This window comes from Chelon labrosus (assembly GCF_963514085.1).
Source record: "Chelon labrosus genome assembly, chromosome: 7".
Taxonomy (NCBI): Eukaryota; Metazoa; Chordata; class Actinopteri; order Mugiliformes; family Mugilidae; genus Chelon; species Chelon labrosus.
In genome coordinates, this window is record NC_140343.1 from 22,040,285 (window position 1) to 22,063,408 (window position 23,124).

A 23,124-nucleotide genomic window follows, 5' to 3' on the forward strand; every position below is an offset into this window, starting at 1 on the left:
CCCTGTGTGACTACAGCTGTGTAAAAAAGTAGGACACCACTTAGCTAAGTACATACTGTATAATGATTTCTGAAAAGAAGTGTATGAAAAACTACAGAAAACAGATAAAATATGAATGCACTGTTTATTCCCTATTTCATTCAAACTCAATAGGCATGTCCAAAATGTGGGTCTCCCACTAAGTCAGTAGTTAATAGTCTCCCATTGGTGGATACCGCATTCTGGCTTTTGTAACGAGCTAAAAACCTTTCTGTTCCTAATTTTTCAACTGTTTATTGCAAATTACTTCAAGATCTAAAATAATTTCCAGGGACTGAGAGATCCCCAAAACTTTATCTTGTGTTTCTTGAAGCTATTCATGGTAAATGTTTGGGTCTGCTTTAGGTTACTGTTCTATGGTAGAAACCAGTCTTTTTTCATTTTCAGTTTCTTAACTTAATTTGTCAGCAGCGCTCACTTCCAAAACCATTCTGGCTTGTCCAGATGTTGCTTTGCATATTTCAGATGTTACCTTTTGAGAAGAAGCATCAAGTGAAGTGCCTTTTGAAGACTCCTCCATGTAGACTCTATTTGTGCATCAGTGCTGATAAGTGGATCATCCATCTGTACCCCTAGGGTCACTAAACCATCCTGCAGCTCCTCTACAGTCATATGGGTGTTTTGCTTTTCCTGTGTGCCCACCAGATGTACTGCTTGATCTTTGTTTTCTTGTCAGATCTTGTCTTGATTTCCAAAGTTCCCCTGAAGTGCTATATTTGAAAGACATTTTGGACAGTAGAAGCTGAAAACGGGAAGACTTCTGTTCACTACACAAAGCAACTATCACTGCTAGGGTGTACTAGCTGTTTGTGAACATGAAAAATTAATAAGGGTGTGATAAAAAGGGTTGCCTCATCTATTTATATTAATTCAGTGCACCTCCCATTGAGTGTTAAGTGACCCAAATCAAACACACCCAAAATGTTGCTGTGTCTGGCTAAATGCTAAGTGCTAAAATGCTCAGAATGGTATCTGATTTTGGAAATTCTACCTTCACAGTGGTGTGCTTGACCTCCTTTGTTTTTGACAATATTTGTCACCTCTTTAATAGACTTACATTCATAATGTTATATATTACTGCATGTTTTGGATTTAGAACAGAGACACGGACTTGAGAGGATTAGGTGCACCACGAGACCTTCAGAACATCTTTCAGATACAACAAACCAACTCACTACCAAGGATGGACCAAGCAAGCACTGTCGAGGGACTCCAAACCTCCCAAAGGTTTACTCTGTATGAAAGAATCACATATACAAAGATTATAAACTAGTTATAATATAGGTTTATTGTGTCCTCCATTCTTCATCTTGTGTCTCTGGTATTGTACAAAGACTCTGTATCATAATATGATTTGTTGTCTGATTTATGTTGCTAATTTATTGCAAAGCTGTGTTTGTGTAGTAATGAGCTCACAAATGAGATGTTGCTATTCTATAATACCACAAGCCCTTAAACCAACTAATTTTCATTATCAGTGTATCCGACAGTTGACAGTTAATTTTGATAAGTGATTCATTGTTTTGACTATGGATGTCAGAATACGTTGAATACGGCCTTTTGTTTTTCCTCTGAAGCCAAAGCGTACTTTCACATTTCTTTTTTTTTTTTTCTGATCAACATGAGCTAATGTACTAGGATAGAAAAGAGGGATCTCCTCAGTCTATGAGGAGTAGTGCAGGAAGCTGCCCACCGATGAGTCAGCAGCTTTGAAATTATGCATAAGCAGTGCAAAATAAAATATAGTCACCAACATGTCAATTGCATGTACATCCAATCTCTTGAATCTAATGTGACCCCAGGAGGAGAAAACATAGAAGTTGTTTAACAGCAAACAAATGTAATGACTCCTTCCTTCCTTCAGTAGGCTACACAGTAAGGGACATTATTGTCTGGAGTTCAAGCAGCTGGGTTTACATCCATATAAAGGCTCAGCCCATTGCCCTCCACATTTGTTTTTGTAAAACTGAAGTTAAAACATTCAAGAAAACCATGCGTCAGTGAACATGTGTTGTCATAGCTTTTGTTCAAGAAACAAACACCGCCCATTGTTCATTTCAGCCTGCTACAGCTCTGCCTCTTCGACAAGGCATGAAAAGCACTCATTCAGACCTGTAGCCAAACATTCTCATCACCATTAATAAAGTCACAGTGACTAAAAATTTGGCTTAGACTTCAATCATCCAGAGGCACAGATGGCTCAGCCCTGGTGATACAAGTAAAGACAGCTGAGTCAGAAAAAGGTCTGGAATGCTAGCCTCTCAGTTTCTTAGAAAGGCTAAGGCCAAGTATTGACAGTAAGCAGGAGACCGTACTGCTTTGTTAGTCTTTATAGTCTAAGTAATGTGCGGGTGTTTGACTTCTTTTTCTAAGAGAGCCACAGAGCTCTCGATGGGCTGTCAAATACAGCATGCCTGAGCTGCATTTCTGCTAAAATGTTTCTGTACCTCACTCTTTCCTGGCAGTGATGTTCACCATTACTTGAGACATCATTATTTATATTAAGATATTTGTTCCTTGCCTTCTTACCTAAAGGTACATGTAAGGATCAATCCCACTCTCTGAGCATTACATCTAATGCTAAAATCAGTTAGGCTGTTTTTTCTCCTGCTTGCTGTCTTTATGCTAAGCTAAGCTAAGCTAATCAACTCCTGGCTCCACAGCTCTGGTTAATAAAGATGGAAAATATGTTTTCATTTAACTCTTTAAATCTTATTTTAGAAAAAAAGTCAAACTAGTGCTTTAATATGAAACAAAGCTTCGACTGACATTAAAGTTGGAACACCCCTTAACACCAGAAATGGAGGGGTTAATTTTTCGGTTGCAGCAGTGACAGCGACTTCCCACTAAAGTCACTGCTGCATGAAAGAAAGTAGGGAAGATGCAAATATTCAGCCCCTCAGATGGCACATCCCTTGTGAAAAAGCTACATGTGAACCTTGTAAAGAGAAATACATGAAACAGAAACACATATTGCTATGTACACCCCAGTTTAACCTTAGAGCTTTATTTATAGGGTTTATTTGCAGTCAGGTCGACATATTATTGAGCTATTACTAGAATCTACGCACAGTGGTATGTACTTAAACACAGTGGAACTGGTAGCCCAGTTCAGCTAAACCCAGATCAATGGTCTCCAGAAGAGGAGGAGGGGCGATGAGGAGGCCTCAGGCTCCAGGAAAACCTCACCACACAAGAGGAGGAGGAGGGGAAGTCAGAATGAGGGAGGTGAAGGAGAAGCCTGAACCACTGGCTCATCGAGCAAAAGACATCCTGAGATGTGGTAAAGAAGTGAATAATTAATTTTGAATTTGCACCATTAAGCCTCGGAACTACAATTAATTATTGATACAAAGTGACTACTCCTGTATAACTTTGTACATACTTTTTAAAAAATGCCTCCTGTGTTTTACTTCATTTTTACTTTAGCAAAAATTCCTTACTTTTACTTTGGTCCAGTTTTTCAGGCACTCTTTCCACTGGCACTGATAATGAACTTCTTCAACAGACGAGGACCGGACCGGATTGCCAGATTTTTATTTACTTTGTGTGACTTTAAAATACTATGCTTACAAAACATAAAAATACCCATGCTGGACTTCTGTCTGGTGATTTTGACCTCATCCCATGGCCATCATAGGCAGAGCAAATTGCATATTATCAAGGCAATGACAATCTGTAATCTCTGGAAAATGTGTAGAATAAAAGACAATTTGACTTATAATAAACAATAAATGAACAATTAAAATATACATAAAGGTATGGACAGTTACAGCCTAACTTATGATACTGTAACAGCTGTGATGTATCTGTTAAATTCAGGTTGCACTAGCATTTCATTTATAATCCTACAAATTCTAATCCCAGGTTTTTTAATACTGCAGCCTCCCGCTCAACCACCACAACAAGGGAAAAGACTTAATGCGTGATGTCTAGCAGTACATAAATCAGTAGTCAACACAAATGTATCGACATATTTTTTCAGCTGCATATTTAAAAGCCAATCATTAGGACTATTTCCTGCACAGATTTCCTGGAGAGTTTCATGATGGACTGACTTTGATCTTTACTTGCATACTTTGAGCTCAGCGGTGTATCCAACTGACAAGCAGCCGAGGAATGAGCTGAGTATGGGGCCTCTAAGCAGTTGTTCAGGAGAAAAATATTTCTGCACGTGTACAAAGCTGCGTGTTTCACTGACATGTGTTTAATTTCACATTAACAACAACACCATGTGGGTAACCTTAAAACTGACTGGCCCTGGCTATCTCAGTGAAAAGTGTCATCATTAGTGAGGAATTAAAAATACACAAATATTCTTACTTTTATTTATGTTTTGCTGTGTAAAATATTTTCTTGCATTGTTTTCGTGAGCAATGTGATCAAAGTTCACAACTTAGACAAGGGTCCGTCCTGGAAATGAAATCAAGTTATTTGTAATCGGACTCTTTGACGTGACGTTGGAGGCCATGATTGGTGGGCGGCCCTGGTATATATCCGTCAGGCTTCAATCCCACCTTCTCGCCAGTGGAATTTCATCTCAGCTTCTGCACCTTCAGGGCAGACGAGAACATAAAAGAAGTAAGTACTTCGTACTTTTGTACCGGACGCGGCTGTATTATCCGCATTTACGACTTCTATTTGTCACATACGTGACCGAGGTATAGTTGTTGGGAGGACGGTTTGTTCGTGGTCCTTGGACGTAGCAGTCTGTTCTGGCCTGACTCCGTGTCATTTCTCCCCCGCTCAGCTGTATGCCTACGTGGACTTAGCGAGCTAGTGGAACCAAGTGTAACGTAAGCTAACGTTAGCTCGCTAGCTAAAGCTACAGTTCAACTTGTACTTTTAGCCGGCGCGTCGGTGTCGGCTAATTACTGTAAAAAATGACACGGCCCCAGTCTGAGTGTTGTTGGCGACTAAAAATGTTTTTTGTTGTTGTTTTAAATTCACTGTAAGATGAATGTCATTAGCCGGGTGAGGTACAGCCTGAAGTTCTGTGTAGGTCTCTTTGAGTGAGCCAAGCTAACTTCACGCTACCTATTAGCTGAGGGGCTACGTGTCACAGCCACACACACACCACAGTCAAAGTTTTTAGCAACTTTGCTAACTAGCTAGGGATTTGGAGCTACTAATCCACGCCACGGTGATCACTCTGCTGAATATCGCTGTTGTGTTGACAATCCCTTACATTCGTCAAACGTACGACCTTATCTCTGTCTCCCCGAGAGTCGAGATAATGTTAGTTGGTCTCGATCTCGGTACATTTTTATGGTTCACAAACGTTAGCCAACATGACGGGCAAGCTAGCATTAACTGTAACGTGTCGGTGGCAGCTGTCAGCTAGTTAACTTGATATCGTTTAGGCTAGCACTCACACTAACCAGCTACTTAATCCGACGGATTTGGATATAATGTTATATAGGCTGCTAGGCTGTCACACTACAGCTAATGTAAGTTTAACTAGCTAGACTAGCCTCTCGGCGTTAACTTGGTAGCAGCTCGTTTTACATGAAGGATCTCTCGGGTTTCATAATATAACACTGAATGTAGTTTAGCTAAGTTACGTTGGTTAACCGCTCAGTAACAGTAATTATTGAAGGTATTAGATAACTCAACTGCACACACGACTTGTTTATTCAAGCAAAACGACGTGGATGTAATTCACACGTATCATTTAACAATGTTTAAGGGAACATGACACATGATGTATCTTGTGGCAGCACTACTATACCAAATACAGTGGGTTTTATTATCTAGTACATAATTTATAGGCACTGAGGATGATCAAAGATTGATCTTCGTAGAACAGTAGTTGGATGTATGGTGGACGTCCATTCACTTGCCAGTTCATTAGGTACACAACTGAAAATGAATGACCTTCTAATAAAACAGTCTGACACAAAATCTTGGCTTCATGACTGTTACAGTTTTCAGTTGAAACTGCGTCAGAAAGATGGTGATTCAACTGTATGGTTATTTTAGAGGATGTAGTTTGTGGTGCTGTTTAAACTGTGTTGAAATAACCATTCAAGTGTTTCTGTTACTTAGCCAGGCCCACTGACTAAAATGTCAAAATAATGGAAACACTTTTGTGTTTATCAACACCACAGACTACATCCTCCAAAATGGTCACACAGTTGAATTGCCGCCTTTCATAGAGCTAAGATTTAGTGCGATGTTATTACTTTACACTACATTCATTGCATCCACTAGTGTACATAATGAACTGGTAAGTGGGTGTATGTTGCAGTGGAAACTTTGACCAAAGCTTATGGTCATACCAGTGGTAAACTAGTGAAATCCATCCAAGCGTTCTTACTACTTAAGCATAAAATGTCATGGCATTTCAGATCATGCGCCCTTTGATAAATCACATCTTTTAATAAGAACCCTTTATTTGTGTATTATTATTTTTTTTTCTGGCTAAGAGAACAGTAGCGTATTTACCTTGTTACCCTTCAGCAGCTTCATCAATTCCCAGATCTGTTCTTCTGTATGACAAAGCGGTGTCCAATTATAGAAGCCAGATGCTTGTCAAGGAGAGCAGGCTCCAGTAGCACCTATACTTTACTGGTCCTCAGTAATGCACTTCTTGGCATCTGCTTTATCTGGACACTTCTTCATTTACGAACGGTTTCAGCTGTCTGACTTGGCAGTGGCTTGACAGTATAGCTGTAATTTTCCTACCGAGCCCTCCAGAACCATGATGACGATCACTCAATATGCAAATTGGTGATAACGACAGTAGTCTGACATTGTATTTTCTGCTGGGGTTATCCTTTTTTTTTTTTTTATATATATATATATATATATATATATATATTTAATGACAGTTTGTATTATAAACATCTGCTATTGGCATGTCATAAACCTTCATCTACAGTTTTAATTAAGGCAGTACAATATAATGTTCAAACACATAAGCGAAATTGCAAATTCATTGGACACATATCCTACATGAATTTTGTGTTTTATTTTTAAGAGCAGTTTTCTTCTTTGTGCACATATGACCCTGTCCAATCTCTTGAAGACGGTCTCTTGTTGTTGGAAGTGTGGCACTTGACATATCCATATCTTTTGTAACTAACTAACCTTTCTTTGTTTTTCTTTTTGGCCTTCAGGCAAAAGCTGGCAGGCTGACGGGAACTTGCATCTTTACAGGACGGATTATCTGGTAACTGACCATTTAGCTGGTAAGTTTTTACAGCTGTTGTCAAATTTGCAGTGTAAGCTCTCCTACAAAACAAATTACAAAACATTAAATTCTGAATGTGATTCTGGAGAAATATGACTAGATTTAGGAACTCTGTTTTAAGCTTTCATTTTCTGTCAGTAAGAATTTTTTACAGGTAAGTGAACCAGTTAAGTACTTAAAATTGAGCAAACACATTACCTGGCCTGTTTACCTTTGGAGTGGCATTTCCTCCATCACGGATGTCCTTGACGTGTTGGAACGTGAGGATGGCCCACCTCCAAGTTAAATGGCTATTGCTTCAAAGTTGTCACAATAAAGACATCCAAATCAAATGCTTAAGACTGGACAAACATAAATGCTCATAACAGGACATTGCTTACATGGATTTATACAAACCACAGATATGTCGTTTGTAAAGATTCTTGTTCCTTCCAGTGCTCACATGGAGGATAGTCAGACTTAAGCTAGTACAGTGTGTGCAAACTGTAATGAGCACTGGGCACAGCAGCCTTAACTTTATGAAGCCTGACAAGGAAGAGGCCACTGAGAGGGTGTTCTCTGAAATGTGTTGGGGGGTGGCAGCCTGCTAAACTGACTTCTTCCAGGTTGGGAGCTTGAAGCAAATTTCCTTCAATTACCCCTATATCAAGTAGTTCTCAGCAACATCAGGGAGTTGTCTTTTTGTGCTTTCAGCTGAATTTCAGGCATGCTTGGGGCAAAATCCACCCTGAAACCATTCACATTCCTCTGCTTGTTGGCCAGACTTTAAGTTTCTCTACCAGGCAGACAAACAAAGGGGAGACTCTTCGTGATATATCAAGTTTCGTCATTGACAGTGAAGTGGAATCAAACCTTAGTCAAAGCATTCATTTATTTCCCTCTCTACAGAGTAAAACAATCACTATTAATGGAACTCAGTCAATACTTGCAGGTTTATATAACTCAGAAATCCTCTTTTAAATTTCTATGAACGTCATAGATGAGAGGATTGGCCTTGCGGTCTTTTTGTTAGAAAGAATTATTTGGTTGAAAGATCCTAGACTGGACTACTGAGTTGTCTGTTGCTGGGTTTTTGCTTTTAATCCTATCCAGTGTGGATATACAGAGGGGTCAGTGGGCTAAAATCCTCTTAACCTTGGAGCCTACTCACCTACATACAATTCTTAGAATAGCACTGGACAAACGCAGTTGGACTAAATCACAAATTGGGATTTTCTAGAAGGACACAGTGAGGCTGAGGCCCTGCCCACACCTGTGTTTTTGTTTTTATTTTTTTATGTGGTGCTAATGTTTAATCACTTCACTCAGCACTCGATCTCTGCACACATTAACACAGTGCTGACATGCTAAGTGCAAAGTGTGATCATTGCTTTCTTTGATAAAGATAGATTAGATAACGGTCAAAAGTCCACCTATGATAACCTTGTACACAACATTAAACCTCCACATGTGACTTCTCGGTAGAGAATTACTATTTCCTTTCTACCATTCAAACGAGGGCTTTGCTGTCCTGAGTGTATGCAAAACTCAATTTCTTAGTTAAATAAGCAACATATCAAAGTCCCACGTCACTGGTCGCTCTAATGTGCAAACCATACACACAGGGCAAACAGTCTGGTTAATTGTTAGAGTAATCCAGGTTAATGGTGACAATAAATTGAAATGGGTAAATAAACGATTCCTCTTGATTTTAGCTATTGATTTTCTGAGTAGTTGATTAATACTTTGGTTATCTTACCACTATTAAACCATTTTCTAATCTATGAATGAAGGAACCATTTCAAACTTTAATCCTTGGTCAATCATATTATTCATCACATTGATATTTATTCAGTGTAGACCTAATTTAAACAACGAAGCAAACTTAGTTGTATATGTTTATAGATTTACGTAAATAGTAATTTACGTTTAGATTTATAACTGTACACATGCATGGCAAATATCTTACAGCTTAAAAGTTCACTATACTAGTTTTTAATATCTGTTCTAGAGAGTAGACAAAGAATCAGACTAAACTCACTGTATTGGTTCAAATATGTGTGCTGCTGTCTCATTGTTTTGAGGATGGAGAGCCCACGGACCGTATCAGTTTAACAGCTTATGCATGTGCTTTACAAAGCATGCATCCGTTTAAAAAGGGCCCAAACGTTTGAGTTTTTTTTCTGTTAAAATCTCTTTTCCCAGCATGTCTTGCTGCAGGAGATGCTACAGCTGTTGATGAGCGTAAACATTGCCATCATTGATTACGTTGGGGCGTTGTTGCGGCCCTGGATCAGATGTTTTCTGGACAAAAAAAAGCACCAGAATTCTTTTGACTAAGAATTTCTTTTGAAAAACATTTTCTGTTTAACATTATTCACTACTTGTTACTAAAGTAACAGACAAAGATGACATTCAGACTTGGGTGTTTACTTATTAAGTGTTTAAAACTCTACTTCCTCAGGACTGTGAGCTTTAGCTTGAACATTTGACTGACAGTTCTGTGACGTAAAGAAGCACAACCATCATCAGATTTTAGATTTGTATATTGCCAACTCTGATGTGTGCAGGGAAATGCATGAGTCCATCTTTTACCAACAGAGCATTTCACAATTTAATAAGAAAAATGGCAACAAAAACTAATGGGAAAGACCCAAACCATTCTAACTTTGGCAAAAAAAATTGTGTGCTGTTGTAGAAATTAATCTTTCAGCTGATTTAGGAAACCAGTTAAGACATTTTAAAAGTTGTGCTTGACTGAAACTGAAATTAATGCAAGGTTTCTTTTCAGTGGCACACTCGGACTCCGTGTTAACGTGGGATTTTGACCATGAGCTCAGTCGCTGTACTTACGCAGGAAAGCTTCAATGAGCACCGTAGTGGGCTCTTGCCAGAGCAGAGCGGCGGCGGTGGTGGTGGTGGTGTTGGTGTCGGTAAGTATTTGGATAATTAAGGCTTCATTTGTTAAATGCAAACACAAAGCTTTAAGTGGACTCATCTGCCCTGTGTTCAGCTGCTGTTGCTGGAACCAGTGTTGAGGATGCCCCTCCTACCTACAAGGAAGCTTTCCCACCTCTGCCTGAGAAAGCGGTCTCACCTGAGGGGACCCAGGAAACTGCCAATGCCTGGACATCTAAGATTCGCCCTCTTAAGTCCTCAATTATCACCCAGGTATAACTTTTGTAATCTTAACTCGTATGGTTGCATCTAGAAAGGTGTCTAGCTGGTGTTTTCAATTCAAAGTTCTCGCAGCATATTTCTCTACATATACATAGAAGTATTGTTACAGAATTGTAGTTAAAGTGTCAGATTAAATGCAAATCCACTTCAACAATTCTCTGTAGGTGAAGTGCTGCACAGCAGTATATCAAGTCTATGTTGGTGAAGAAACAGTTTTTGATTGAAACTGATGGATTTGTTGCTGCTGTTCACTGCTGGTTTCATACTACACAACAGAATGATGCAGGCAGTCGGCACCAAATATGGCCGTCATCCCGGTGTTTTATCCTGTGAGAAGTAATATAGTTGTTATCAGAGGCCGTAAAAATACCTTTCTAACCATTTTATCACTTTGTATGATGACTTCAACAAAGAGCATATGGTTTTCTTTTATATACAACTGTAGAGATGGCAAAAAGAAAGAGGAACTGTTCTCTTTGTGTGACTTTCATCTGTAGACCTGCTACAAAAGGCCTGCAGTAACACTGATATTCTGATCAGGCGTTATAAATGCGTTAAAAACATACAACATATAAACAGTTGAGGATTTGCATGAAATAAACTGTCTGTGAAGGTTAGGCTTCACTAGGCACTCCAGAGAGGGAAAAAAATACTCCAAGCATTAATAGTCATGAGATAGTCAAATGTAAGGGTAAGATAGAAGGTCTGTGAAGACTTCAAAAAGACTTCTTTGTAGTCTTTGGTTCATGCTTGGCATAATCTGTGTGCTACAAATACAGTCGTTACTCAAGACTGTGGTTGGCTTTACTTCATCAGGGAAGAAAAAAAATCCATTGATGGAATAACCTGGTCATTCAGTATATTCAGGTAGTCAGCTGACCTCATTCTTTGGGCACATGATGTTGCTGAACCTAGACCTGAGCAACTGCAGCAACCCCAGATCATAGCACTGCCCCCACAGGCTTGTACTGTAGGCACTAGGCATGATGGGTACATCACTTCATCTGCCTCTTTTCTTACCCTGTTACGCCCATCACTCTGGAAAGGCGTAAATCTGGACTCCGACAGCATTTCTTCCTCAAAGACGATGGTTCCCCACTATCTTTCCAGTTTTTAATAATGCGTTGGACAGTTCTTAACCCAATTTTAGTAGTTTCTACAATCTCCTTAGATGTTTTCTCTGCTTGATGCATGCCAATGGACCCTCCTCAAACAGACCAACATATTTTCCACAACCATGGGATGTGTCCAGTGGTTGTTTAGGAAATGAGAAGCTACTCATGGCATCAGTTGGGGTTAAATAACTTGTTGCCAGCTGAAATAGAATCCCCCATGCAGTAATTATCTAATAGGAGGCCCGTACCTATTTGCCTAGTTAAATCCAGGTGGCGACTTATTTTTTTTATTTTTTATTTTTTTTTTTGGGCCGGGCAGTGTATATTGGCAACACATACACTGCCAATACAATAACTTATTTCATTTAATTAAGGAAAATAAAAAGGTACAAATAAAACCGTTAAATTAAATGAACGGAAGCAAGACACTCAATATTTGTTAGCCATGTTTTATAACTTATTTTGAAATATTGCATTGCACTGGAAATTTGAGTCTATAATCCGTTTTTGCTTTTCCTATTTGAAAACACATTTAAATTCAGTTTATTCTCCCAGGTTTCACTACCTAACCCACAGTCTACTCTTGCTTCTGTGTATTTTGTAAAAGCCATGGTTTGGACCCTACAATTTGCATGCATCTGTGAGACATCTCCCTCCCTCCTCAGTTCTTTTAAGGTCACCAACCTGACTTTTCATTCTTGTTTTTGCACATGATTTAGGTTTTCCATGTGCCGCTAGAGGAGCGCAAGTACAAGGACATCAACCAGTTTGGGGAAGGAGACCAAGCGAAGGTCTGCGTAGACATCATGCATAAGACTGGAGCCCATCTGGAACTTTCCTTGGCTAAAGATCAGGGGCTCTCCATCATGGTGTCTGGGAAGCTGGACGCTGTGATGAAGGCCCGTAAGGAGATTGTGTCCCGACTGCAGACTCAGGTCAGGAGATTTGTCTTAATTAGGGATGAATGCATAACAAAATTATTGTTGAAGACCTTGATTGGTGCCAACAGCTTTTAGTTTTATTTTATTTATATATTTTTAACTCCAACAGGCGTCGGCGACTGTTGCCATCCCCAAAGAACACCATCGTTTTGTCATCGGCAAAAATGGGGAGAAGCTTCAGGAGCTTGAGCTCAAGACTGCCACCAAAATCCAGATCCCACGACCTGACGACCCCAGCAACCAGATCAAGATCTCTGGTACCAAGGAAGGCCTGGAGAAGGCAAAGCACGAGATCCTCTTGATCTCTGCTGAGCAGGTAATGCTCCTCTTCCCACTAAGATATTTCTTTTACCGTGATACCTTCCAGATTTTAATTTTTGTTCCCCTCTTTACTCTTTAAGGACAAGCGTGCTGTGGAAAGGGTGAACATCGATAAGGTCTACCATCCATTCATCACTGGGGCCTACAATAAGCTAGTAGGAGAGATGATGCAGGAGACCGGTGCCCGCATCAATGTCCCCCCTCCAAGTGTCAATAAGACTGAGATTGTCATCACTGGGGAAAAGGAGCAGGTGGCCCTTGCTGTGGCTATGATCAAGAAGGTTTATGAAGACAAGGTGTGTAAATAATTACTTCACAGTTGAGTAATATTGAGTTGAGTAATAATACTGTTGCATGCAACAAGTCTCTGATCATTACCTTTTATGTGTTGTAGAAGAAGAATGCCACCACCATTGCAGTGGAGGTAAAGAAGTCTCAGCACAAATATGTGATTGGCCCCAAGGGAAACACCCTGCAGGAGATCCTGGATAGAACTGGCGTCTCAGTTGAGATCCCACCATCTGACAGCAGCTCAGAAACTGTCATCCTTCGTGGGGAGCCAGACCGTCTTGGTCAGGCCCTCACTGAAGTTTATGCCAAGGTAAAAATACCTGCCCACGAATAATAACATTGACAACAGTTTTAGTGAGGGGAAATGAAGCATAACCTGCAAACTTTTTCTTTTCGCAGGCAAACAGTTACACTGTTTCCTCGGTCTCAGCTCCTTCTTGGCTTCATCGTTTCATTATTGGCAAGAAGGGGCAGAACTTGGCTAAGATTACCCAACAAATGCCCAAGGTCTGTTGAATTCTCAAAATTGAAGTGCTTAAAAATAAAAATAAAAAACAAAAATCTTCCTAATTTTGACTTAAGAAATGTTTTCCCTTTATTTTGCATACAGGTGCACATTGAGTTCACTGAGGGAGAAGACAAGATCACCCTGGAAGGTCCTACCAAAGATGTGCAAATGGTGCAGGGCCAGATTGAGGCCATTGTTACAGATTTGGTGAGTGTTATGTAGTTGAACTCAAAGCCTAATTATCAAGCAAAAGGGTTTTCAAACAAGGTAATCAAACATTGTCATGTTTTTGTCTAAACAGATAAGTCGAATGGACTACACAGAGATTAGCGTGGACCCCAAATTCCACCGTCATCTGATTGGAAAAGGAGGCGTTAACAGTAAGCATGTTGTTTTGGTTCATTTTGGACACTGCAACAAAACTGTGTACAGTCTTCTCAAACTATGGGTTTACAATTCATTTATAGTCAACCGCATCAAAGAGCTGCACAAGGTGACCGTCCGTATCCCCCCTGACAATGAGAAGAGCAACCTGATCCGTATTGAGGGGGATCCCCAGGGTGTGCAGGAGGCCAAGAAGGAGCTGCTTGAGCTTGCGTCACGCATGGTCAGTGCAAACTTGAGTTCACATGTGAGGTGCTGCAGATTAGTTCCTGTCACACTTAAAATCTCATGTGTCTTGCAGGAGAATGAGCGTACAAAGGACCTGATCATTGAACAGCGTTTTCACAGAGCCATCATCGGCCAAAAAGGGGAGAAGATAAAAGAAGTGCGCGACAAATTCCCAGAGGTGAGTGGATATCACATGGAATATGGTGTTGGTTTATTTGCACTGAATGTTACAATGAACTAAAACTCAAAACGTTATTTGTTCCAGGTCATCATCAACTTCCCTGACCCAGCACAAAAAAGCGACATCGTTCAACTTAGGGGCCCAAGAACCGAGGTGGAAAAGTGCTCGAAGTTCATGCAGAAGATAGTTGCTGAAATGGTAAATCTTGTGGTCTTTTCTCATGTTGGTATCATGTTTTGTGATGTGTATATACTGTAAGTCACAGTTAAAGTGTTGAGTGTTAACCTTCAGTGATTTCTTTGGTTAGGTGGAGAACAGCTTTTCTGTCTCGGTCCCCATCTTCAAGCAGTTCCACAGAAACATAATTGGAAAAGGAGGCTCAAACATTAAGAAGGTACAGCATACTGACAACACACCTGACGCTGTTGGTTGTCTGTCCAAGTTTTGATTTAACAGACTTTTTGTTTCTAGATCCGGGAGGAAACGAACACCAAAATTGACCTGCCTGCTGAGAACAGCAACTCGGAGATGATAGTCATCACTGGGAAGAAGGCAAACTGTGAAGCTGCACGGAATCGTATCTTGGCAATTCAGAAGGAGCTTGTAAGACCATACGCCCATTAGTCTCTCTGATTCTTTTGCACAACATCAGACGTGATGTAATTGCTTAATTAATGTCTCACTGTGTCCAGGCGAACATCACAGAAATGGATGTATCCATTCCCTCCAAGTTGCACAACTCCCTGATCGGGTCAAAGGGCCGTTTGGTGCGCTCGATCATGGAGGAATGTGGTGGCGTGCACATCCACTTTCCCACAGAGGGCTCAGGGATTGATAAGGTCACCATTAGAGGCCCAGCAGAGGAGGTGGACAAAGCCAAGCAGCAACTGCTTGCCTTGGCAGAGGAGAAGGTTTGTACGAATGACTTAATAAAAAGTTGAACTTCTTTTGACCCTGGCTAAACTGGCGACCATGCGAGCAGTAGAGAGAGTAGGGGGCAAAATTTCAAGAGCTGCTTTTGTTGTTCAGTGGTCGTACATTACCACATGATGGGGACTACTTTCAGTTTCCTTTCAGTTGACAGAACTGAAACAGTAGGCCCCTGCACAGCTGTCATAACGTCAGAAATGTTTGTTTATGCAATTAAGACAAAATTATAAAGCTTTAAGTCCGAGAATTTTTTATTTTATTTCAACACGATACAATTTTCCATCTAAGAAGTTAGTAAAAGCTCTCTATGAGTTGACCTCATAATTGAGGCTGACTTGTAATAATGGAATTCTGTAAAATGTTTTCAGCAAACAAAGAGTCACACTGCTGAGCTGAACGCAAAGCCAGAATACCACAAGTTCCTCATTGGAAAAGGTGGCGGAAACATTCGCAAGGTTCGTGACAGCACTGGGGCCAGGATCATCTTCCCCACCCCAGATGACAAAGACCAGGAACTCATCACTGTGGTTGGCACCGAGGAAGCCGTGCGAGAGGCCCAGAAAGAGCTGGAGGAGCTCATCAAGAGCTTAGTAAGGCTTCAGATGAGTTTTGAACACAGCAGAATAAGATAAACTAAAGCTTGGATTCTCTTATTGTACATGAACTTTAAACACAAGTCACTCTTTGGTTGCAGGACAACGTTGTTGAGGACACTATGAGCGTTGACCCCAAGCACCATCGCTACTTTGTGGCTCGCCGTGGCCAGGTCCTCAGGGACTTAGCTGATGAGTATGGTGGCGTTATGGTGAGCTTCCCTCGCACAGCTTCTCAGAGCGAAAAGGTCACCCTGAAAGGAGCCAAAGAATGTGTGGAGGCAGCCAAAAAGCGCATGCAGGAGATTGTTGATGACTTGGTAAGTAGCTTTTTATTTTTTTTTATTTTTTACTAGTCTTTGTTTTTATTTCTCCATTTATTTATTTTTCCCCTCCGTATTTGAATTGTAATGTCTTCGTCTCGGCTTATCCCCCACCTATTCTTTCCCAGGACGCTCAAGTGACAGTGGAGTGTGTGATTCCTCAGAAGTTCCACCGTTCCATCATGGGTCCCAAAGGCTCACGGATCCAGCAGATCACCAGAGATCACAATGTACAAATCAAGTTCCCAGAACGTGAGGACCCCCAAGGTAGGAGCAGTTTAACAGCTACAGTTGAATTATTTTTCTTTACAAGTTAATCTGCTGAAGATTTCCTTGATTAGTGGATATGTAGGTTTGTCTTCTAAATGTCTGAAAATGGTAAAAAGTGAATATAATATCCCAGAGCGAATATTAGTAAAGCCAACAGTCTAAAATGGCAAAATATTCATTGCACCATATTGTGAAAGCTCTGGGTGGGGAAAAAAAAAAATAAAAATATATATATATATATATATATATATATATATGTGTGTGTGTAATGAATTAATTAATAAAATTGCCAGGTTTCCACAGAACAACTTCTTATTGCACTGTTGCCTTACATTTTCCCATAAACTTCCTGATTTACTTTTTAGCTGCGCCTCCTGCCGAAGCTCCTATTCAGGAGAACGGAGAAGCGAACGGTGAAGTGAAGGAACCTGTTGATCCAAATGCACCCAAAAAGTGTGACACCATTGTGATTTCTGGCCGCAAAGAGCGCTGCGAGGGTGCTGTGGAAGCACTGAAGGTTAGACTTTACAAAAAACCGGACATTAATTCCTCTAAGAAGTTGCTTTTCCCTCCTAACTGTCTTCATTCACTATCTTCAGGCTTTGGTTCCTGTCACTATTGAGGTGGAAGTGCCTTTTGAGCTTCATCGATACATCATTGGGCAGAAAGGAAGTGGAATTCGTAAGATGATGGATGAATTTGAGGTGCGTCTCAAACATTGTTGTAGCACTGAGATATAGGGGAAACAAATAAAAGAAACTCTAATTAATGGGACCCATCACTGTCTCCACAGGTTAATATTCAAGTGCCTGCTCCTGAGCAGCAATCTGATAAAATCTCCATCACCGGCTTGGCCAATCACCTTGACCGCGCCAAAGAGGGACTCTTGGACCGCGTCAAAGAGCTGCAGGCTGAGCAGGCGGATAGGGTTCGTATTTGCTGGAGTACTCTCATGCATCCACTCTGCTTTATAGTGTGTTTATCCAGTGTATTCAGGTGAAATGATCTGTTGTGTGTACTGAGGCTCAACTCTCTTTCCAGTATAAGTGGTAGTGTGAAGTGTCTGCTCAGCTGATTTACACTCACATGGTGCAGTTATCTTGAATATTATTTTAAGGGCAAGCTCATGACATTTCAAGAGGAAAAAGCTTAATAATTAACCTTTACCATTGTAGCATTTGCCAAAACCGGTGTTCACCAATGGAGAGATTGCTGGATTCTAACCTTTTTTCTATCAAACCCCTCCGTAGACGCTCAGGAGCTTCAAGCTGACCATCACTGTGGACCCCAAGTATCACCCCAAAATCATCGGCCGAAAGGGTGCCATTATTACAAACATCCGCACTGAGCACGATGTTAACATCCAGTTCCCGGAGAAGAACGATGAAAGCCAGGTAGAGCATCTTCTTGCACAAATAACAATGTGTGATGTGTCTCCGCACAAACATTTCCTGTCATCAACAAAATGCAGGCAAAAAATGAACACTGTACTGCAACAGGACAGCAGGTGGTGCTAAATGACCAGTTCCTCCACCAAAACCCTACCCAGAGATACTATTGGAAAATGATAGAAATACTTTTATATTGGTCCTTATTTTACCCATGAGCTCAAGATAATTGTACTGGCCTGATTGTCTGAGTAGAAAGGTTTTGTTGAATTAATTATTTGTCTTGTGTTAATTTGGCTGCTGTTTCTCCACAGGATCAGATTACTATTACAGGGTATGAGCACAAAGCCATAGCTGCACGAGACGCCATCCAGGCCATTGTGGACGAGCTGGAGGAAATGATCTCTGAGGACATCACCCTGGACAGCAGAGTCCATGCCCGCATTATTGGAGCGCGTGGCAAGGGCATCCGCAAGATCATGGATGAGTTTAAGGTGAGACTATGGAAAGAATAGGATATGTTCTCCACTGCGAATTAAAGCAAATATCTAAAAAGCCAGAAGTAGCTCATTTGAAAGCAGTCCATTCATGACATAAGGAGTCTGGCAAAGTCATGACTTTGAGAGTCTTCACCTCACTTTTGTAGTTGGCTACATAAATGGAACATAAGAAAATGAACTGGGAAACGTGTCTGAACCAAAGGCCTTCTAAATCAGTGCAAAAAATCAGGACGGACTATCTAAGATTAAGAAAACTCAAGTCGGTGACAAGTCGGGGTTAAAAAAACAAACAAAAAAAATGTACTTCTTGATCTAAATTGATCTTGTTTTTTTGAAAGATCCAAAATCAATTCATAAAATCCTGTGGTCACGCAAAATCGAGAGAATGCAGTGAGATTCTAATAAGAGAGGATGCAGGAAATGGCATGTATTTATGAAATCAATCTCACAAGAGATGCATATTGAGATTAGGGATTTTCAAAACAAGACAGAAGCTACAACCCTGAGAGCAACGTCAAGCTTAAAAGCTGATTGGATTTAAAAAGTATGACAACAGAAGAGCTGGACAAAAGCAAAGCCATATACAAGATGTTGGAGATAAAATGCTGTGGAAATGCCACAAATCTATGGAATACATGACACTATTAGTTTTAAGTGCCAATTGTTTTAAAACTGAAATATCTCAAAATGAATTGAATTGAATCTGGACCTTGTTATTGGAATCAAATTGATTTATGAAATAGTTAGCGATACCCAGACCTACTTGGTTACGTCCTAAAATCTGGAGAACACTTGTCATGCTGATTTGTTTTGACATATTTTTCTAATACTTACCAACTACAAACACTGATGGCTTTCTGCGTTATTGTGATCATAAGATGTGAATCTATGAACGCACCTTTGTCCTGAGAGGAGTGTATTCCCAGGAAAGAATCCAAGATGCTGAATCATGGGTGGATTGCATCTCATCACACACGTGCTCACTCCTGCGCTGTGTTGCTCGTTGGTGGTGGCTGCCCCTATTGTGGGTGGGCTGGTTTGGAGAAGGATTGGGACTTTCTAATCCCATCAGATCTCTTCTCTAACAGCTAGGCATGAACAAGCTTAGCAACAGGGTTCTCCCCAGAGGTCTGGAAGACTAGGGTGGAAAGAAAGGTTAGCCTCACAATGACCCAGCCCGTTGTGATGGGTTCAGATTGTGACCTAAACCAGAGAGTAACATAGATGTAATTTTAGGAAAATCATTCACACAATGTATCCAAATTTCTCTGCTATGTTTTAGACTAAAGTCGGTAGTCAAAACAATTGGGGGGGGGGGGGGGGGAAGAGAGGGGAGAGGGAGGAGAGGGAGGAGAGAGGCACCCTCAGTGTCACATGAATTAATCTTTTTTTTTCTTTTGTAGGTTGATCTCAGGTTTCCCCAAAGTGGAGCTGCAGACCCAAACCTTGTGACAGTCACAGGTCGGCCTGAGCTTGTAGATGAAGCCATCGACCATCTCCTTAACCTGGAAGAGGAATATGTAAGCTTCTCCCTGCATGATAAATCATTCCCCCCCCCACCAGTAGATGATGTAACAAATTCCTGAAATGTTTACGCTTTCCCGATTAGCGCTAATGCACTTTGTTATGGCGTTTTTGTCAGATGGCAGATGTTGTGGAAAATGAAGCTAAGATGGCTTACATGAGGCCCCCTGGTGGTAGCGCTGCTGCCATGGATGAACGCCGTGGCCCATCCAAAGGCTTTGTGGTGAGGGAGGCTCCCTGGGCTACTGGCAATGAGAAGGTGAGCATTTTATTTTATTTATAAATTGATGCCAAATTAGAATTGGTCACGACTTTATTTCTTAAACCCCATCTGTTTTTCTACTTCTAGGCCCCTGATATGAGCAGCTCTGAAGATTTCCCAAGCTTCGGAGCCCCAGTGGCAACCAAGGCCTCACCCTGGGGACCAAAGCGCTTCTAAGGTGTGCGTCCACAGATGGGCCTGAACCTAACCAGACAAGAATCTTCCCCGTCATTGTCCCCTCTTTTGACCTGGACTGACCGCTGACCCTAAAAATTTTCAGTTCTGAGAATGTCATCCTTCTCTGTCTACTTATCTCAGTCTAACCTTGCAGATTCATCAGTCCAAAAGTGCTTTCAGATACTGTAATTGACTTGTGAGCTTTGTATCTGCATTTAAAAAAAAAAAAAAAAAAAAAAAGTCTTATTAAAAGGAAAAAAAAATAATATGCGACAATGGCGTTGCAGTTAAGTCTACAGTCTGTAAAAGACTGTTTTATATGTTGGTTAGATCTGACATTTCATTGTGGTTTGAACTGTTATACCAAACTCAGTGGTGGCCAGACATCAGTTTTTGTGAGCTGCCCGTATCTTAGTTGCCTTCGCAGGGTGGGGTAAAGGGATTGAATTACTGCTGGTGACATATTCAGACATGATGCCTGACCAATGAGGCCAGCTGTGTCAGTCACTCACTGCCCTCCTGCTCTATCCATGTAGCTGAGTGAAAATTGTTGGTCATCAGCCCTCAAGCACACTGTAGTGGTTGTCCTGTCACATCGTTTCATTTGCTTGTAACTGCTTCTGTGAACATAGTCAAGTAGTGGCACGTACCTCGTAGCCTTACGAATCGGTAACCTTTACAAAGAGAGGGCACAGGGGAGAGGAGTACGGGTGCGGGTCTTTTGCCTCTTCAGAATGGCACCCACTCAAACTGCCAGATGCTTGGGGATCATGCCAGAACTAAACCTCTTTACAACACTAGGCCTAGCGCTCCAATGCATCAAACCTCACACTAACTGTTGAATGGACTCTTGACATTCAAAAGTAAATCACTCTACAAAAGAAAATGTATCTGTGAGCAAAATAGCAGACCATCTTGTGCCAACTATCTGTCTAGTGATGTCCTGTGTTACTCATCCTCTGTATTGGGTCAGTGTCCAGTCCCTTTGTCTTCCAGCTGCTATGCAGATCGCTCTGTTAAATAGCAATGGCCCTTTTTTTTATCAGCCTTACAACTAGAACGATACAAACCAGGTAGAGATGATGTGATGGTGCATTTTTAATGGACAACTGGAAGGTATGTTTATTGTTCCCTTGAAAGCTCTCTGAACATTTCCCCCTCCCCCAGTTATCGTAACTAGTTTCATATTGCTCGAGGAGTGCAGATTTAGCTTGCTAGCTGCTATTTCGGCATCGAGCATCAGTCTACCTTGGTTTATATCCTCCTAGTATTGAATGAAAGATTATGCAAATACCATTGAAGTGAACGGTTATGGATGACACTGGAAAAGAAATTGTCCAAAAAGTCAATAAAAATTGAAAATCTTTCTTTTGTGTATCTTTCTGACTCCTTTATCCAATAACTACAAAAAAAATAGTAAATCTGGTGGATTATAAAGCTGTGGTGTTTATTTCTTTTTTAATAATATGAATAGCTGATCTCAGTTGTACGCCCTTTTTGGACTGAGGTTACTGATAACATTTTGGACTTTTTCTAGTTGGGGGGGGGGGGTCTCAACCTCAGTGTTCATTCAGTGAATATAAAAATATATATCAGTTTAATAACCTCCACAATGGCCATATCCTGTGATTTAATAAATATTTTGTATTTTCTCTGATAATCTGTTTTCTAAATAGCCTGTCATTCAATTTAAAAAAAAACACAAAAGTCAAAGGCCTACACTAAGGGGCAGAAGCGGACACATAAATCCAGGACATATATATGCAAAGTAGCAAGCTGCATTTTCTATTAACGCATTATTCACAACATTTTGCCACAAAGTTTGTGCTATAAGACGGATAATAAAAATCCGAAGGGAAGTTAAAATCTGCAAGTTATCTTAAATGTGGCCTGAACATTAACAAAAATAATAATTAAAAATAACAATTTATGCAAATTGTATGGATGCCTTCCATCTGCCATAAAATTAACAACTCATTCATGAAGAATTTCATCATTGAACACCGTTCAACAATGACGAAGTTGCAAAAACTAAATTTTAACGCGCGGCCATGATCGTTTAACTGAGTTTGCGCATGTGCAAAACAGCGCCCCCCGGTTCGTAACGTCTGACGACCAAAAGTTTGGTGGTTTGTGTGTCGTGAAACGCGGTTTGTCGATTTTGCAGAGGTGTGAGAGTGACTTTACCGCTAATTTATTAAAGTATATTTACAGTTGCGGTCAATACTGTGCCAATTTGAAATGTGAACACACACGTCGGTGGAAAAGAAACTGGGTTAAGTAAGGGATAATGCCCGACGAGGTGTCCATTAACAGAAATTAATGGACGACGCGGAGGCGTGAACCGTCCGACGCGAAGCGGAGGACGGTTGCTTCCGCGAAGTCCATTAATTTCTGTTAATGGACACCTCGAAGGGCATTATCCCGCTTATACCATGGTCACTTACGAAAGAAATACATATTTAATCAATTAATAATACTTTAATGTGTTTTAGAGTTAAAATCGTGAGGTTTTTTTTATTTTTACAAGTCGAGCGCACTATTTAATATCTCCCGTATGCAGGAGTTGGCCATAGCGACCCGACCGCAGCAGTTGATCAGTGATGGGAAGTGAGATGATGGCTTAACCTTACGTTATGTGATACGAAGTATCATTTCAGAAGGCCAGTGCTACTTGTGTGTGTCCAGAGGATGATGCGAAATTTTGTTTCAAAGAATCAAAGTTCACAGATAGTTTCCTAAATCGTTTTCTTTGTGTTTATCTCGTCCTTGTCATCCTCTAATTCGTTCCATTC

At 40.7% G+C, this 23,124-nt stretch overlaps 1 protein-coding gene across 1 annotated transcript; it reads left to right on the forward strand.

Moving 5' to 3' along the window:
- Nucleotides 1–4,545: 4,545 nt before the first annotated feature.
- hdlbpa (high density lipoprotein binding protein a) lies at nucleotides 4,546–21,695 on the forward strand. The gene is made up of 28 exons (XM_084549145.1): nucleotides 4,546–4,620; nucleotides 7,161–7,232; nucleotides 10,005–10,146; nucleotides 10,227–10,384; nucleotides 12,228–12,443; nucleotides 12,559–12,765; nucleotides 12,851–13,066; nucleotides 13,165–13,371; nucleotides 13,461–13,568; nucleotides 13,672–13,776; nucleotides 13,871–13,949; nucleotides 14,037–14,176; nucleotides 14,255–14,359; nucleotides 14,447–14,560; nucleotides 14,670–14,756; nucleotides 14,834–14,965; nucleotides 15,055–15,273; nucleotides 15,661–15,882; nucleotides 15,987–16,205; nucleotides 16,337–16,475; nucleotides 16,844–16,995; nucleotides 17,078–17,182; nucleotides 17,272–17,406; nucleotides 17,729–17,872; nucleotides 18,181–18,360; nucleotides 19,770–19,886; nucleotides 20,009–20,149; nucleotides 20,240–21,695. Exons 3-28 carry the CDS (start codon nucleotides 10,044–10,046, stop codon nucleotides 20,327–20,329), a joined length of 3,840 nt encoding a protein of 1,279 aa, XP_084405271.1. The 5' UTR covers nucleotides 4,546–4,620; nucleotides 7,161–7,232; nucleotides 10,005–10,043; the 3' UTR covers nucleotides 20,330–21,695.
- Nucleotides 21,696–23,124: the final 1,429 nt, after the last annotated feature.